This window comes from Cucurbita pepo, chromosome 10, assembly GCF_057944985.1.
Source record: "Cucurbita pepo subsp. pepo isolate OVF chromosome 10, ASM5794498v1, whole genome shotgun sequence".
In the NCBI taxonomy this organism is placed as follows: domain Eukaryota; kingdom Viridiplantae; phylum Streptophyta; class Magnoliopsida; order Cucurbitales; family Cucurbitaceae; genus Cucurbita; species Cucurbita pepo.
In genome coordinates this window covers 3,053,133-3,070,942 of record NC_141807.1, presented here as the reverse complement: position 1 = coordinate 3,070,942, position 17,810 = coordinate 3,053,133, and the positions used below count along the sequence as shown (strand labels likewise).

The 17,810-nt window shown below is 36.8% G+C and overlaps 4 protein-coding genes across 5 annotated transcripts; 2 read left to right on the top strand and 2 right to left on the bottom strand.

The window, feature by feature from the left end:
• Positions 1-1,327: 1,327 nt before the first annotated feature.
• LOC111804321 (dof zinc finger protein DOF5.7-like) lies at positions 1,328-2,753 on the bottom strand. Its single transcript, XM_023689081.2, has one exon. It carries the CDS (start codon positions 2,426-2,428, stop codon positions 1,481-1,483), a length of 948 nt encoding a protein of 315 aa, XP_023544849.2. The 5' UTR covers positions 2,429-2,753; the 3' UTR covers positions 1,328-1,480.
• Positions 2,754-5,929: 3,176 nt separating this feature from the next.
• LOC111803046 (putative mannitol dehydrogenase) lies at positions 5,930-7,910 on the top strand. 2 transcript variants are annotated; one of them, XM_023687297.2, is made up of 5 exons: positions 5,930-6,154; positions 6,511-6,624; positions 6,726-7,239; positions 7,326-7,479; positions 7,611-7,910. In XM_023687297.2, the coding sequence occupies exons 1-5, from the start codon at positions 6,057-6,059 to the stop codon at positions 7,814-7,816; spliced, it is 1,086 nt and encodes a 361-aa protein (XP_023543065.2). In that variant the 5' UTR covers positions 5,930-6,056; the 3' UTR covers positions 7,817-7,910. The 2 variants fall into 2 exon arrangements, with proteins under 2 accessions (XP_023543065.2, XP_086983861.1); XM_087127735.1 differs by lacking the exon at positions 6,511-6,624 and having other exon boundaries at positions 5,933-6,154.
• An 8-nt stretch (positions 7,911-7,918) lies between these two features.
• On the bottom strand, positions 7,919-11,535 carry LOC111803045 (uncharacterized). The gene is made up of 11 exons (XM_087127734.1): positions 11,428-11,535; positions 11,199-11,320; positions 10,538-10,588; positions 10,294-10,410; positions 10,100-10,219; positions 9,881-10,016; positions 9,627-9,797; positions 9,333-9,488; positions 9,139-9,245; positions 8,947-9,037; positions 7,919-8,868 (listed from the first exon to the last, which is right to left on the bottom strand). Exons 1-11 carry the CDS (start codon positions 11,503-11,505, stop codon positions 8,074-8,076), a joined length of 1,944 nt encoding a protein of 647 aa, XP_086983860.1. The 5' UTR covers positions 11,506-11,535; the 3' UTR covers positions 7,919-8,073.
• A 3,588-nt stretch (positions 11,536-15,123) lies between these two features.
• Positions 15,124-17,736, top strand: LOC147790464 (MADS-box transcription factor 23-like). Its single transcript, XM_023687493.2, has 9 exons — positions 15,124-15,172; positions 15,243-15,447; positions 15,584-15,662; positions 16,075-16,136; positions 16,256-16,333; positions 16,881-16,902; positions 17,022-17,063; positions 17,150-17,233; positions 17,308-17,736. The coding sequence occupies exons 2-9, from the start codon at positions 15,266-15,268 to the stop codon at positions 17,434-17,436; spliced, it is 678 nt and encodes a 225-aa protein (XP_023543261.2). The 5' UTR covers positions 15,124-15,172; positions 15,243-15,265; the 3' UTR covers positions 17,437-17,736.
• The last annotated feature ends 74 nt before the right edge of the window (positions 17,737-17,810 follow it).

The following is a 17,810-nucleotide window of genomic DNA, read 5'->3' as shown; positions in this document are numbered from 1 at the left end:
CTATCCGGACAAGAGAGTTTTTTTTTTTTTTTTTTCTTACCATAATTTGTTTCAAAACTTTTTTAATTTTTTAAAATTTTAATTAATACTCTTTTTCAACTTTTTAAAAATATTTATTGTTAGCAGAAGATATAAAAAATTAGTATCACCTTCTAATTAATATTTTTTTTAGCCTCCTTCATCTAGAAAAAATTATATTTAGTACGAAAAATGAAATAATGCAACTGGGGCTTGAATGGTTTAATTTTGTTTGTCCAAACATAAAATAATGACCTAGCTTAACTTAAACGATAAAGATGAAAAGTCGAAACTAAATTTAGAAAATACTTTGATATAACATGCTAATGCATTGGTGGTATAATATGTTTCATTATTGATGCATCAATAATATACTCTATATTATGTATTTCAATGACATAAATATTATTGATATGATATTGCTACACCGATATTATGCTTGAAACAAAATTTGAATAAAGGTTGATATACTATTAATGCACAAATATTTTATATTTGAAATAACAAATTTTGCATTTTGATGAGCATGTGATATATCATTGACGCGCTATTGAAACAAACTATTTATATATTCATCATACACCACTAATACACTTGGATCGCTATTGAACCATCACTAGTATACATATCATTGATATACTCTATATTAAGCACACGATGATATACGCACACTATTAGTATGATATATTTTATATCGAGTATATAAACAACATAAATACATTACTTATATTATATAACAACACTATTTAATATAACAAGTTGAATTAACCAAAATTTAATCTCATATATGCGTACAATAAATTTAGATATTATTATCTTATTGTATTCCTAGAACAAGTATTAACAGGCTTTTAATACTAGAAATAAATAAATGAATGGTATCTGTAACGGATTAATCCTGAAGTCAACCAAAAAAAGGAAGAGGGGGAAGGTGTTGAAAAGGAGCAGATAACGCGCGCTGGAAAGTATAAACGCAGCTCACTGCAATGCGATGCAATGCATGCATGCATGCATGCAACAACAAATCCAAAAGAAAAACGTTACAACGGCAACGCCACGACGCCGACACGTCCCATTTCTCGTCGCGACAGCGTGGACTGACAGCAACATCTTTCATCGATGGATTTAATCTCCACCGTCCATTTGTGAAAAGGGCTGAACTGCAAATTCGGTGGTACTATTCATTTTTACATTGTGTATTAATTTATTTTATACACCACATGAACATGCTTCATGTACCATAGAGATGTGCAAGTTGAGAATTTATCGAAGGTTTCTTCATGGATTTAATTAATTTAAACACTCGAAATTTATTAAATAATTTAAACACCATTTCTTTGTATTTTCTAACAAACAATCGCCAGAAAATTCATCTCAATACATTCATCACTTTAATATCCACATTTGATTTTATCACGACATTAATCTCTTGATTTCTTTACGCGGGGGGTTACCTTCAGGTCTACGGTAAATGGGTGTACTGATGCAAATCGTGCCACTCTCGAACACCATCGCACCCCGCCGCAGCGCTGTCACCGGAGTTATATCCCGCTGCCGCTGCACCCGCCGTGCCTGCCATCATTGAGGAGGGTGCATAAGAATCCCCAAAGAACCACTCATCGGCCGCCGCAGAATCTCCTCCGGATCCGACCACTGTTTCTTTTCTTGCATTGTTGAAATCGGAAGAATTGAAAGCATGTGGTTTGGAGATCTCGAGATTCCGAAACGAGCCTGGGTTCAGTTCTTGGGCGTGATCTTCAAGTGGGATTGGAGAGGAAACTCCTCTGTTTTTATCAGTGGCGGGACTGTTGTGTCCGCCCAATAGCATAGCCAGCCTCTGTTGCTGCAGCTTCCAGTGGAGGTCTTGATTCATGGAGCTCAAAGATTCGATGGAAGACGCGAGACTTGTGTCCAAATTCAGGGAATTAATGAATCCGGTCGAAGGATTCATGGAATTTGGGCTCCTCGATTGGTCGAGAGAAAAAACTCCAAACTGATCATAGAGACCAGTCGACGGAACAGGGGAGAACCCGGAGGTTTGATTTCCACCTAGCTGACTCGATGCAAACCCGTTGACGAAGAAACCCAACCGGCCAATTTCCGGGTTGGACGAACCGGAGTCGTCCTTGGACGTCTGAAGCCTAAACGACGATGATGTTTTGACCTTCTTGTTTCTCCGACAGCCGCCGCCGACAGGAACGTTGCGCAACGCCCCACCCTTAGTCCAGTATCTGCGGCAGGTCTTGCAGAAATGCCTAGGCTGAGTTAAGCTATAGTTGTTGTAGTAACAGAATTTGGTATTGGGCGAATCGCAACGAGGACATTTGAGTGCCTGCTGATGATCTGATGTCGGCTTTGTCTGATCATTTTTCGACCGGTAACCCCCGACCTCTGCTTTTTCCGGCAACATCTATCGAATTCTTGATTATCAATTGGAGAGAGAGGTTTTTGGGAGACAAAAATGGAGGGAAGAAGAAGAAGAAGGGGCAGGAAATAGTTGGAGGGGTGCGGTCGGGGTTGTTGAGTTTCGTAGTGAAGATGGCAAAGGGAAATAAATGGGGCGGGAGTCATGCATGGGAAACAAGAGAGGGAAGAGAAAAAGAAGGCTGATGGCTGCCTGTGATTTTCATCAAAGAGGAACCCGTCTGTGATTTTTAAATTAAATGGGTGAAAGTTGGGTTCTCTTTTTATATTTCTCAGATCTGAATTCTGAAAGGAATATACATATTAATCCCATCCAAAAAAAAAAATCAACCAATTGATCATCTTCATTTGAGATTCATTGAATACTCAAATACATTTGGTGAACCTTGCTTCCTAAAATGGTTCTTGGATTGTGCGTTTCAAATTACATTACACAACAAGTTTATAAATTCATTTAATTTTTCAAATTTTGAAATACCATATTAAATCTTCGACTCTGTTCATCCCAGATGAGAAAGTGTTATTTATAATCATGCAATGTATGAATATATAATACGTTGAGTAGTGGAAAGCTGATATTATAAAGAAAATGGGGGAGAGTTATGAAGCAAAGGTGGTGTGGTGTGGTGGGTGTTTTGGGTAAGCCCAGCAGCGGCAGAAGAAGAAATTAAGGGGAGCAGAGACGAGGTGGTGTCAAGTTCTGGCACTCCAAGCATCTTTGTCTATTTCCCTTCCCTTGTACAGTCCCTTTTCAACCCAATATATGTGTCCCCCCACACCCCTCTCTCTCCCCCTTTCTATCCATCCATCTTGGACCAACTTTACACGCGCGCCTTACCTTTGACAATAGTTTTTTAACCCGCCCATTCATTTTGGTCCCACTCTTCCATTCTAGTTTAATTATTAAAAGGGCTGTGTTCTTCTTTTGTTTTTTTTTTTTTTTAACTTCGTAAATATTGTTTCAAGTTAAGCCTACCGCTAGTCGATATTGCATTTTGGCATGTTATTTATACCCATGAGATCTTACTATCTTTAACATACTAAAAATGCCATAATTTATAGACTAGATTGGTGATTTTGAAGGTTTAACAAGGAATAGACAAAGTTTTACAGAAACAAATTATTATATTTGGTCTGTGCTATATCAGGTTTTTATTTATAATTTGATGTAACATCCACTTGTGGAATGGTGGTAGGAGACATTATTTTGATGTTAATAATTGTATGAATTTAGATGGATACAGAAAGAAGAGGGGTTGGAATGAAGATGATCGATCGCCATCAGCCTGCGATGTGAGACATGGGATTCACACACTCGCGCACTCTTCATTGCTTAGCTTTATCCAATGGGTAAACTTTGTGTGTTTTGCTCTCGGTATGGTCGCCTTCCAAGAGTAGTACGGCTAGGCGTGCTCTGACTCTGCGTCTGCAATTGCCAATAAACCCAACCCTCTCTGCCACGGTGCTCTTCTTCGTCTCCTCCTCCTATCCCATTTTGTTTCAATCTGGCGAACACTTTGACATACGGATTATGGGAAAAATATCATTTGGGTAAGGTTCATAATCAATTCAAAGCCTATTCAGATCATTTAAAATCAAATTCGACCATAGTTCTTTGTTTTAATTCCCTAAATTTTTTAGCTTTCTAGCTTTAAGGCATTAACCCAATTATGGCAGCGACAAAGCTTAGGACAAGCAGCTTCTCACATTCATCCAAGACGCAGAAGCTCCTCATCACATTGCTTTTATTGCGGAATTTTATGGCACAGGGTGTTGTTCACAGCCAACCCTTTGTTTATGCTAGCCCATCCAGAGACCCAAGAGGATTCTTGGGTATTTTTATTGGGCCCAGATAGCAAATACGAATTTTGATTTGCGAAGGCCCTTCGACATATGCCATATTTTCAATGGGATGCATGTGGAATGTGTTGGCATTCTGGATTCTTCTAGTCTTTCTAGCTTTCTGCGGACATTATTTCAACTTGAGCGTTCATACTGGGGAGTGACGTGTAGGACATTTTAGCATGTGAAATGCGGGTTTCGGCGTGCTTTTTTGGTTGACTCGCACACCGTCAACTGTGCCAGATCATACAAAACTGTCGGTTCCCTCGTACTCGTACACACACTGTTTTTCAACTTTTCTTAGTCATGACTAATAACAAATTGTGGATTTTTATTATTTCAGATTTTGAAATAAAATTTAATCTTTTTTTTTATCTTCCAAATGTTTAAAAAATAGATGTTCATTCTTAATTTTAAAACAAAATTCTATAATTTAAATGTTTAGTTGCTTTATGTTATACAATTATTAGTCTAGATTTAAATTATATTAATGTTATAACAAATTAAATTAATTTATATGGGGCTTGCGGGGTTGGTAAGTTGCACCCATTTTACGTTGGTAATTCGTATAATTGCATTTAGGGAGCTTTATTAATGTCAAACAGCTAAGTTTCCAACTTAAGGACTGCACACCACATTTTTCTCTGTAAATTCTCTATCTCAATCACCATTTTAGTTTCCAAATTTAGCACGTTTCGTTGAAAAAATATATACAAATCAAACCGTTGTATTTATATCATATTAAATGCTTTAAAATCTTATTCTAAATATTCCTAACATTATTTTATTCAATACAAAAAGTGAGGATTTACCAGTCAAAATAAAAATAATATTTACAAATTAATATTCCCGCGTACATTTTAGTTAATTACATTATAACTAAATTTATTAGATACGCCTCAACCTGGTAAATTAGTATATAAATTGGATCATATCCATCTAATGAATATCAAATTAAGAGTTGTTACGGCCTTCCTCCATTATTTAATGCTTTTTATTATAATATGAAAAAAAATCCAAAATATTGCAATTGTCACAACTAAACTTTAGAGATTTTATAATTATAGCATTGCATTTAAAGGTAAGTTGTTAGTAGAATCTCATAAGAAAACAAAACTCAAAAAGACAGGAATTAGGAAACACTTCTTTAAAACAAACCTAATTATTCCAATACTAAAATTTTAAATACAAATACGAATGACTCAAACCAACTCAAACTTTTAAATTTATTTTAAATAAAAATAAAAGGTTAATACTTTGAAAATTATATTCCAATCACTCCTTTCAGTGATCAGAAAATAAATAAATAAATAAAGAATATTATTATAAAATTAAATTAAATTTATATTTGATGGTATGGTTAACCAATATTAATTAGAATTAGAATAAATTTGAGTTCCCAATAAATTCGAACTACTTTCACTCAGCACGAAGCTGGGTCCAGAAAATTATGTGTGGTGGGAGGGAAAGTAAATGTCTAAATCAAACCAACGGTATCAGCTGAGCTCACCCATTATGTCAGCTCGACCCGACCCGCACCAGCCCAGCCCAAATGTGCATTTTTTCTTTTAATAGAAATTTATTATTATTATTTTTTTATTTTCAAAAAACGCAACAGGCCATTCATTATAAAGCCGGCATGTATCTTTGCGAAAGCATTCATTGGCCTCGAATCTGCAACTGCGACCAAGCACTCCTCCATTGCTGAAGGATCTTCCACATTTTCGTATTCGAGATCTTGTTTCTGTTGCCGTGTCGAAGGAGAGATCACGATGGCGAAATCACCGGCCGAAGAGCACCCTAAGAAGGCTTTTGGATGGGCTGCCAGAGATACCTCCGGCGTTCTTTTTCCATTTAATTTCTCCCGAAGGTTTGTCTTTCTTCTTCCTATTTCTTTCTTTTACCCCATAAATGCCAAGAAAATGAAAGATCTGATTTCTTGTGTTCTTAAGACGGTTAATGAAGTGTGTTCGTTAGAAGCGTCTGCATGTCCCTTTACTGTACTGCTACTCATACTGCCTTGCCATTGTTTTAATGCCTAATCCCTGGTTATGTTTATTTTGATTCCACGAATGTGGGTTGGTGTTCTTGTTTTTATTTTATTTTATTTTATTTAGAATATTCCAGGGATTTAAATCTACGACTTCTTTTTTAGAATATTAAATGGACAATATGAATATATATATCTTGTGTGGTTGAAGTTGAACCGAGGAAATGTGGTTGCAGAGAAACAGGGGACAATGATGTAGCTTTTAAAGTTCTTTACTGTGGGATATGCCATTCTGATCTTCACATGTTGAAAAACGAGTGGGGCAATACCATTTACCCTATTGTTCCTGGGTACGTCTCCTTTTCGGTCTACAGATTTGAATCAGTCCCTTTCAAGATAGATAATGATGTTCTAAGTTTCAAGTGTGGTGGGTATTGGTTTGGATTTGCAGGCATGAAATCGCGGGTGAGGTAACAGAGGTTGGAAGCAAAGTAAAGAATTTCAAGGTTGGAGACAGAGTGGGCGTAGGATGTATGGTTGGATCCTGCCGCTCCTGTGATAGCTGTTCCAACGACCTTGAGAACTATTGCCCAAAAATGATTCTCACCTACTCCGCCAAGGACTCCGATGGCACCATAACCTACGGTGGCTACTCCGACTCTATGGTCGCCAACGAGCACTTCATTGTTCGCATTCCTGACAGCATCCCTCTGCACGCCGGGGCTCCGCTGCTTTGCGCTGGTATCACGGTTTACAGCCCCTTGCGATACTATGGACTTGACAAGCCTGGAATGAAAATCGGCGTGGTTGGCCTCGGAGGGCTTGGCCATGTAGCTGTCAAATTTGCCAAGGCCCTTGGCGCTAAGGTCACTGTGATTAGCACCTCGCCTAACAAGAAGCAGGAGGCTATTGAACGTCTTGGGGCTGATTCATTCTTGGTCAGCCGTGATCAAGAGCAGATGCAGGTGAGAATTGAAAGGATCTCATAAAAAATGAATTGAATTTGTATGGCTACTTTTGTTGAGTTTTGATATCATATTTATTGGCGTAGGCTGCTAAGGGGACGTTGGATGGTATCATAGACACAGTCTCTGCCTCACATCCCCTGCTTCCTCTGCTTTCTCTTGTGAAAACACATGGAAAGTTTGTTCTGGTTGGTGCACCAGAGAAGCCTCTCGAGGTCCCAGCCTTCGCTCTTATTGGGGGTATGTAACCTATTATTAGCTAACCCCTGAAACCCTTTCCATAATAGCTAACCCCTGAAATCCTTTCCATAATAGCTAACCCCTGAAATCCTTTCCATAATAGCTAAACCCTTTGCTCTTACAATATGCAGGTAGGAAAACATTGTCGGGTAGTTGCATTGGAGGGATTAAGGAAACGCAAGAGATGATTGATTTTGCGGCCAAACACAACATAACTGCGGATGTTGAGGTGATTCCGATAGCCGATGTCAACACCGCCATGGAGCGGATGATAAAACAGGATGTCAAATATCGATTCGTCATCGACATTGGCAACACAATGAAGCCTAGCACTTAAAATGACCTATCTGAGAATTTGTCGCCCTTCTAATATGGATGTATTGACAGAGCATTAGTTGATGTTCTTCGTCTAATAAATCATGTTTTGGTAATTGGGTTATATTAATATATTTAATCAACAAGATAAAACAGAGAGACTGGCTCTTTAATAATCATTAATTAAATGAATGCCTAGCAATAAAAAAATCTGTTAACTAAATCAAAACTAGCCCAAATTACAAGATTAGTGCCTAATTGTGTAAGTATTTGCTTTTTTTATTGTACGCCTTCGAACCGTATGTAATCGTACATCACTCCTTGAAAGGGACCCATATGTCGTCTCTGTGTAAGATAGATAATGTTTTCATCCTCGACCAAATATCCACTTGGAACCTTGAAGTTGAATAACCAATAAAGCCCATGAATCCCATGTCTAGCAATGGCGTTATCTCTTCCCGAGGCCCAATATCCTGTCGAGAAATGAGCCCGTCTGGCCAACGGGTTGTTGAACCGGATTTCGACCACCGCCTCGGTAGTGGAAGCCAAGGCCAACCGAAGCATATAGTTCCCGCTCTGTTTGGGCCCTTGAAGACGAAACACAATCTGCCACGTGGTTGCTTGGTAGGTACCGAAACGGGTGGCTCTGGTGACATGGGCGAAGAACCAATGTCGGCGGTAGTCATCGGTGGCGACGTTGTAGACTAGATCTTGATGGGGAAACAATTCGGCGTAGCGCTCCCAAAGACCGTACTGTCGAAACTTATCTGGGGTATGGATATCAGAATTGTTGTAGAAGCGATTCATGAGGGTGGGCTGGGGATCCGGTATATAGAACTCGGCCGCTGTCCGGTCTGGGACGCCAATCTCCCACAGAGTTGGGCCTTGTCTTGGAGGGTCGTATATCAGTAAGCCGAGGCGGGTGGTACTCCCCAACGTGACAGTGATGTCATTAGCGTACTTGTAATCACCGATGACACCAGGTACCCATGCGTATAGATTGTAGTTTCCAGGCCTTATGTTGTTAATTGAGAAATATCCTTGCCCATCTGCCCGTGTCCAAAATTGATATCCCTGTCAATGAAAATGAAGACAATGGTCAATTACTTCCATCTAATGGAAAATACAATAACTTAACCATTTATAGGTGACCTTGCTTTCTGTTTGCCAAGACCCCAATTCCCCGGGAGCTGCAAGGCCAACATACGCAGAATCGCCCCACATCAACCACTTCTTAGCATGTCTGCCAATAAAAATGACGTCCACACGATTTTATTGTTAAACCTTAAAAAGACAGAGACATGAAAAACACAACATAAGGAAGTAAAGGGGAGAAAGACGAACCTATCTCGGACCAATAACCGACCACTTACGGTTCCTCTTTGGTTTGAGGATGGAAAATCTGTGGATCCAACAAAGCTGTATGGCCACTTACTTGTCTCTATCCTCATCTGATTTTAAAATATTCCCATTTTTCAGTTTCCCCTTTTTTCCTATAAATAAAGGTCTAATCATAAAAATTAAAAAAAAAAAAAAACCTGGTTTTTAGCATCTTCCCAAAGTGAACCGGGTCCAGAACCGACCGGATCCGAGTTTAGATAAATGAAGACCGGTCCGAATACCTTCTTCCATGCCTCTCCCACTCCAAATCTCATGGAAACTTCTTTACCCGCGTAATGCGTACTCACGAACATCTTTTTTTTTTTTTTTTTTTTTTTTTTTAAAAATAGAAAATAAAAGAAAAGATTGATTTTTTTTTTATAAACATTGGACCGAATGAAAAAAAAAAAGAAAAAAAGAAAAAAGGAAACGGTTGTGTAGGGAGGGCTTACGGAGAGGGTGGTGGGGCCAACGTGGGAAGTAAGATCTTGCTTGACGGGCCCCGCCGTGCGGAACTCATCACTGGGCGTGATCATCCAGAACCCCACGTGTGGGTTCATCGACTCCCATCCATGAACCTTATTCTCCATATTCTCTAGGGAGTACTGGTACTTATCGTCCACCTGCACCACACCCAATCATTCCCTCAATTAAAATCACACATTCTTATCCTAAATTATACTTCACAACATTTAATTATTCACACCTGCCCTTTAAGGTTAGAATTGATGGGTTGGGTTAAGAGAACCGCCTCCCGATAAGCCAGAGGATGCCCGGTCTCACGGTCCCTTGCCGTTGGCATGATCCTCTGTCTGTCGTCCGATACCACCATGTAATGAAATCTGACCGTTGATTATACAGCAAAGCATAAATATAAAATTATATTTCAAATTAGGAGGAGAAAATTTAACAGCACAACACCAACTTTTTCCCTAGAATTTTGAAGACAATTCGAATCTGATCAACTTCAATTCGAGGCCATCCATCCAAGCGTTCAAATATGGCATATGCATAGAACCCAGAATCGCCCCGTCGGAGAATATACCTAAAAATTGTAACTTAATTAATATCATTCATGTAACTTAATTAATTATTTTAGAAATAAGGAGAAAGGAGCACCTTTTGTCTATGTTCAAAGGGCAGGAAGAGTGGGAATTAGGATTCCATGTTTTGGTGAATGAAAGCTCTATTTGGTCGGCGGTGGCCGTAATCACTTTGAAATTCGTCGCCCTTACTCTGTAAAGGCATCCTTATAAAGTGAAATTATAGAATATTTTCATTGTTTTTTTCTTTTTAAACTATAACCAATAATGTAAAAAAATATGAATATAATTCAATATATATATATAAATTCAGTAGTTACCTGTCAGTGGCACTACCTCTATTTGGGCGGTTCCAAACCACGTCCCAATATCTACACAACATGTCAACCATACGAACATTAAAAGGGTTAATTATTAGTTCTCATATAAATAATCATATTAAATAAACGAGTTAGTTGGTGCAACAACCTAAACCCACTGCTAGCAATTGTCTTCAGACTCTCCATTTCGAACATTCCCTTAATGTTTTTAAACGTGTCTGCCACAATCCATACTATCATTCCCCACTCCACCTAACGTGGGATCTCACAATCCATACAATTTGTAAGAGCTTAAACCACAATCCATACCATCCTTCTCTACTCCAATCATAAATATGAGATCTCACCATCCATATCACATTTGTAACAACCTAAGCCACAATTCATATCATTTGTAACGGCATAAGCTCACTACTAACAGATATTGTTATTTTTGAACTTTTAGTTTCGAGTTTTCTCAAAAAAAATTTAAGACCCGTCTACGAAGAAATTTAAACATGGTTCCTCTCTCCAATCTTTTTTTTTTTTTTTTTTAAATTGAAATTATTTAGTTAATTTAACAGCCAATAGATTAAGAATATATATATATATATATATATATATATATATATATATATATATATATATATATATATATATAAAAGAAAATAGAGAGAATTACCCTCTGTTATATTGTGGGTTGCGAATTTCAAGTAGGTTATCAATAGCATTGTATTTTAGGGCAACAACGTTGCCTTCTGGGCTGGATAAAGTGATTCGAACTAACCCATTGTCCATTACTACCTGAAACCAAAAAATAATTACTTCCCTTATTTTGAAATTTATTTAGCGTCAAATATGGTATAAAATATATAGGCGTAAAAGGAAGAATTTGATTAGTAGATAATCACCTGTCCACGATTCTCCCATTCTAACGTTACATCGCGCGACAGCATAGATTCATTGTTCTTCACCAACTTTCTTACCATTCTTCAAAATCAAAATCAAAATCAAAATCAAAATCAAAATCAAAATCAAAACAACAACCAAAAATCAAAGAAGAAGAAGAAGAAGAAGAAGAAGAACGTAACCGTTGGGAGGAATTGTTGTGGGCGAGGGTTAAACTGAAGAATAAGAAAAGGAGCGGCATTGCTGAGAACCCAAGTTTCCAGGTCCAGTATGGGTGCTGCCTTCTTGCCTTGCCTCTCTTCTCCATTTGTTCCTTTTGCCGCAGCAGGTTCGAACAACGACGTCGTCTATGAACTTCATCAAAACATTTATACAAATTAAACCTTAAATAAACAAAACGAAGCTGTAATGGATTAAAGTAAATAATAAATAAATAAATAAATAAATAAATAACGAGGTTACCCCAGACGGCAAAAACAGAATATTTGCAAAACCAACAGAGGAGAAACCTTGTTTTATAACTTTAAGGAGACGAAATGTGGAATATGGAATGTTGTAAGATATAGTATAAAAAATCTTCATATTTGGAAACTTATTTAATATATACCACAACATATTCTTATTTTATTTTATTTGGAACAAATATAAATTGAAAATTGGGTTGTGGTGTTATACCAATATTTGACAAATTTGGAGAGGCAGGTGGCATGCACGTGGGATAGACACACACATTTTAAAGTATTAAATGGGTAATTCAATTCGGTGAATTTTCTAAATTCTTTTTCTGCAAATTACTTTCCCCCCTTCCTCCAACCAACCAACTTTCCATCTTTCAACCATATATATATATGTGTATATATAATTAAAGTAAAAAAATATATTATGCAAGGGTATGTGTATGGAAGGAATGTGATGGCAAATACTAAAATAACTTTATTTATAGAGTACTATTCAATGTTAATTAATTTTATTTAACGCATAACTAATTATGAGATAATCCTGGAACTATATTCATTCATTTGCTAGACTTTAACAACTTTACATGAACAATTAGGTTAACACCCGCTATGGAGATTAATTAATTACCGTAAAACTACAACCATTTTGAAATGTTCACATACCCGGAAAGGAATAATATGAATGAATTAATTAATTAATTTTGTAAAATTTATTATGATACGTTGAAAATTGTTGCGATTGGTTAATTAAAGAGATAGATCACGAGTTTATAAATAAAAAATACATTTTGAAAGCATTGAGAGTCTATGATCAAAATAGACCATATCATACTGTTGTGGAGGTCAGGATTTGTAGTATCATAATCATACGAGTCAATGTTGTTTTTAACCTCTCTTGACTTTTTAACACCGTGCAACCTAATCCCAACTCTAATTCTGTGTTAAAAAAGATATTCCAACCCTTTTTCTAATCTATACATTATATTCTCCACCAACTAAATTTTATTGACTAAGGTTGCTTTACACATCAGGCAGCTAAAATACACCTAAAATTAGGCAGCTAAAATACGCCTAAAATTATCGGTTGTTTTTATTTATTTTTAAATCTTGATTACTTGTTTATATATATATAGCCCAACCTTCTTTCGGTAATAAAATTGGGCCTCAGCACTCTGGCCCTTTTTTATTTTGAAACACAGAGTCTGGAAAGGACCCAATCCAGTTTGGGTTGAATATGGGTTTAATGTGCGAAGAACCGGGTCAACCCGACCCAAACCAAATACACTAAAAAAAGAGAAAAAAAAAAAATAAGAGAGCTAGGCCCAACCCGTGTGTTCCTCTTTGGTTCTCTCTCGGTTAGCGGCCCACTACCCAGCGCACCAAGTAGTACAATGATCATGTACTCATGCTCCTCTATCCTCGTTTAACGCGATGTGAGTGACAACTGATGACAGAAAGCTCACATTAGTACCGAGTACATAGTACTTATACTCCTCGCCTTGCCACTCGATAGTCGGTTTTGCATCTTCTTCGTTCTTCCTTCGGTTGCCACAATGCTCCTCCTTGTAAGCTCAGGCAAGACACACATGCACAGTTGTTATCCTCCTCTCGCAGGCTCGCAAATGCACAGTTGCACACCTCGTCCTTAATGACTCACTGACTTAGTCAGCACCTCCTACCTTCCAACTTTTGAGTTCTTCTTCCTAGTTGGTAAGCACTACAATATTAATTAAATACTCAATAGTCTTAATTTTAATATTAAAATGAAAATGAAAATGAAACTAAAACATTTTCACAAGTGGATGAAATAGACATTGAATACTAAATACACTGTACACAACTATGGATCTGTCCCTATGAGAGTTATGATTAAAAAGAAGCGTCACGTGCACATCTGGAAAAGGAAAAAGGAAAATAAAAAAGTAAATATAAAAAAAATATATATATGTGTAATATATATGAGCACAAAAATCCAGAAGTTGATATTGTTGGGTTAGAGTGTTATATGATTTGTTGATGATTGACACCTGTCTGGGCTCTCCGATAGAAGCAGCAAATTGGGAGTATTTTAATGAGGAATTTGAATTTGGGTCTCCTTAATCCACAGGCCCTCATTGGAACTTTCAGCCACACACCGAATCTTATTGGCCAAACCAAATCATCTTCACGTGCTCTCACCCAATAGGAATTCGAGTTCGATCACACTCACCACAACCCTCCATCATTCTATATTCCTCCCTCCCTCCCTCCCTCCCTCCCTCCCATCCTCTTAATAACTATGCAATTTTTTAAACAAACATCCTCTAATTTTCTTAAATTTTTATAATTTTTATAATTTTTATAATTTTTAAAATTTAAACTTAATTACATCAAAATGAAATCTTTATTAATTGCTTTGCTTTACTTTACTTTCCCCAAATAGTAACTTCCAAGTTCCAAAAAGGGTCCAGTTTTTGGTAATATTCCAAGTTCCAAATTGTATTATCAAATTCTCCCATTCTCTTTTCATTAAACTTTCCATTTTTGGAAACTTTTAAAGTTTCAAAAACCACACCATTTTTTGGGGGGTAACCTTTCAAGTTCCAAAAACAACTCAGACCTGTTGCGCCTGACACTCCACAGCTGCCTCCAATACCATTTGCTGTGTACCGACCAATTTCTGACCCCCAACCTTCATCCTCACCCCAAGTGGAAATATTATATGACCTTCTGGATTTAATCACCTTTTTTTCTTTAATTCAACATTGTAATCTCATGTTATAAATGCAAATATACGCATATTACTGGAACTAATTAATCACTTAAACAGCTGTTGCCCACTAATCTTTCCAACAAATTCAAAACATATGCCAAATATTTATGCACAAGGTATCATATTCCAACAACATCCCACACTACTTACGACTTTAAACTATATTACAAAAAAAAAAAAAAAAAACAACAATTTATTCATAATCAAATCATCCGCTCCCGAGTCAAAAAATACCATAATTTTATAAATAGAAAAAAAGGCGTATTTTTAATAAGTAAAAACACATTAACTAATAAGATACGAACATAGTAATAATATTATATTAGGTATTTTTAATTTATCGAAGTAGAAACAAATTGTAGAATAGTTTAATATAATTGATATATTCCCCATCCCAACTGATTCAGATTGCACATTTTTTTTTTTTCCATCATAAAATCTCCTGATGGGGGAAAGAAGAAGAAGAAGAAGATAACCCAGTTGGGCGGAGGAGGAGGAGGAGGAAGGTGTAGCAGATTTGTGGGTGGAAATTAAAAGGTATAAAGCTTATTTCCTTGATGGTGGTTTTGATTATTTGAGGGTATAAATGAATGAGTTGAGATGTCAGGGAATTGGCGAAGAAACCCTAAGATGGGTCGAGGGAAGATTGTGATAAGAAGGATCGATAATTCAGCGAGCAGACAAGTGACCTTCTCCAAGAGGAGGAAGGGACTTATTAAAAAGGCTAAAGAGCTCTCTATTCTCTGCGATGCCGAACTTGCTCTCATTATCTTCTCCAGCTCTGGCAAACAGTATGAATTTGCAAGCACTAGGTTCGCCCTCTTTTTCTTTCTTACTTCAAAATAATCTCCACATCTTAATCCTTCACCTCTGCTCCTCTTCATATCTGTATTTCAGTTCTCCACAGGAAATAAATTTAAATGTTAGTTTGTGATTTCTTTTGGTCAGCATAGAGTCGGTAATTCACAAATATAATACACGAAAGGAGGAAGATGAACTGCTCTTGAATCCAATTTCTGATGTCAAGGTATACATCTAAATACATCCACCATCAATCCAACTTTTTCCTGCTCTCTTTTCTCCATTCTTCTTCTGTGTAGGATTTACTCGATTCCTTCTTCAAAAATTACTTACACAGAGCGTGACTGTCTCATACATAATCTTTAGATACATATTTGAACTAATATATACAAGATTCCAATTACTTCTATAATATCTCTCTCTCTCTCGTAGATCTAATGGCTTAAGTCTATGATGGCCTACTCGAATAATTTCTCAAAAATCTTCTGAATTTATTTGATAATTGTTCTAATATAATTGCAGATGATTATAAATTTAGTTTTGTATGTAAAAGATTATCATAATATGTGTCTAGACTTTAAATTTGAACATATTAGAAAATTATTGATATACATTTGATTATTGTGTTACATTGAAAGTTATGGCAGAAGGAAGTATCAGCTCTAAGGCAACAACTACTTAACTTGCAGGAGAATAATAGGTAATTAATTAGCTTCTTATTATAAAATTTGGCTATTGTATTGAATAATTAATTATGTTGTAACAAATGGTTAAAAATGTTTAATGTAATTAATATTTTTTTTTTTTTTTTGTATACAGGAAATTAATGGGGGAGCAACTCTATGGTTTATCAATTAAAGACCTAAACAGTCTCGAGAGCCAATTAGAGTTCAGCTTGTTGGATGATGGAAGTCCCACATCGACTAATTTAGGGAATGATCATGGGTTTATAAGTGAGGAATGCTAACTCCATTGGGATGAGGCCTTTTGGGGAAGCCCAAAGCAAAGCCATGAGAGCTTATGCTCAAAGTGGACAATATCATACCATTGTGGAGAGTCGTGTTCGTCTAACTTGGTATCAGAGCCATGCCCTAAACTTAGTCGTGCCAATAAATTGGTAAATCCTCAAATCCTCAAATATCGAACAAAGAACTCCTAAAGAAAAGGAGTCAAGCCCCTCCTCGAAGGCAGTCAAAAATGACTAAGACTCCAAAGGAGTCGAGCCTCGATTAAGGGGAGGCGCACTTTGTTCGAGGGGAGGTGTTGGATGATGGAAGTCCCACATCGACTAATTTAGGGAATGATCATGGGTTTATAAGTGAGGAATGCTAACTCCATTGGGATGAGGCCTTTTGGGGAAGCCCAAAGCAAAGCCATGAGAGCTTATGCTCAAAGTGGACAATATCATACCATTGTGGAGAGTCGTGTTCGTCTAACACAGCTTACAAAGCATCCGAATTAAAAAGGTCAGATATTTATTTACTTAGTAATTTATTAATTAGGTAGCAACCCATTTTTTGCATCCTTAAATCATGTGAAATTGAGCTGGGTTTAATATTAATAGGAATTTCTGTGTTGCAAGCAGGAACAGATATTAAACGATGAAATAAAAGAATTGAACCGAAAGGTAAACGGAAAAAAATTGTTGGGTTTTCATGAGAGCCTTAAACGAGTAACAAAACTTGGGTAATTCTTCTCCGTTACCATTTGCAGGGAATTCTGATGCACCAACAAAATGTAGAGCTGGCCAATAAAGTAAACCTCTTTTGTCAAGAAAACGTTGAATTGCACAGAAAGGTATCTCTCTCAAACAAAGCCTCAACCAATTAATTCGATAAACCAATGTGATAATAAGTTCATAATCTCTGCAGGTTTACGGGCATGATTCAAGATCAGAGATGAGCGTGGCCACCGGAAACCCCTTGATTCCGTATGGTATTATCAGCGACGCCGGCCTGCGTATGCCAATCCACCTTCAGCTCAGCCCGCGAGAGCAATGAGCTTAATTTTAGTTAACTAACCCATCAACGCGCCGCACAGAGACCCAATTATAAGAAAGGTACAGGAATTATACGTAAAAAGATCGGTGTTCTTATGGTTTGAGAAATAAAGACATAGAATGAAAGATTGGGAGAGGGAAATGGTTGTGTTTGGTTGGTTGGTTGGTTGGTTGGTTGGTTTATGGATAAAGTTTAAGGTAATTACTGGTGTGTAATTTGGATGTCGTCTCTTCCAATTTAATTTCTCAAACTTTTGACTTGTAAATTTTAAATTTTAAAGCTATTTTCTTTGTTCTTTTATTTATTTTCCTCTTATTTTATTGTTTTTTTTTTTTTAATTTTAAATTTTAAAGCTATTTTCTTTGTTCTTTTAT

Bases quoted from the DNA above. Each gene is read 5' to 3' on its own strand.
- LOC111803046 (XM_023687297.2), top strand. From the start codon at position 6,057: ATGGCGAAATCACCGGCCGAAGAGCACCCTAAGAAGGCTTTTGGATGG. The intron at 6,155-6,510 runs GTTTGTCTTTCT...ATGTGGTTGCAG, and splicing joins CCATTTAATTTCTCCCGAAG to AGAAACAGGGGACAATGATG. The intron at 7,480-7,610 runs GTATGTAACCTA...TACAATATGCAG, and splicing joins AGCCTTCGCTCTTATTGGGG to GTAGGAAAACATTGTCGGGT.
- LOC111803045 (XM_087127734.1), bottom strand. From the start codon at position 11,505: ATGGTAAGAAAGTTGGTGAAGAACAATGAATCTATGCTGTCGCGCGAT. The intron at 10,589-11,198 runs GTAATTCTCTCT...CATGTTGTGTAG, and splicing joins AACCCACAATATAACAGAGG to ATATTGGGACGTGGTTTGGA. The intron at 9,489-9,626 runs GTAAGCCCTCCC...AAAAAAAAAAAG, and splicing joins TTGGCCCCACCACCCTCTCC to ATGTTCGTGAGTACGCATTA.
- LOC147790464 (XM_023687493.2), top strand. From the start codon at position 15,266: ATGGGTCGAGGGAAGATTGTGATAAGAAGGATCGATAATTCAGCGAGC. The intron at 16,137-16,255 runs GTAATTAATTAG...TTTTGTATACAG, and splicing joins AACTTGCAGGAGAATAATAG to GAAATTAATGGGGGAGCAAC. The intron at 16,903-17,021 runs GTCAGATATTTA...TGTTGCAAGCAG, and splicing joins AAAGCATCCGAATTAAAAAG to GAACAGATATTAAACGATGA.
- LOC111804321 (XM_023689081.2), bottom strand. From the start codon at position 2,428: ATGTTGCCGGAAAAAGCAGAGGTCGGGGGTTACCGGTCGAAAAATGAT.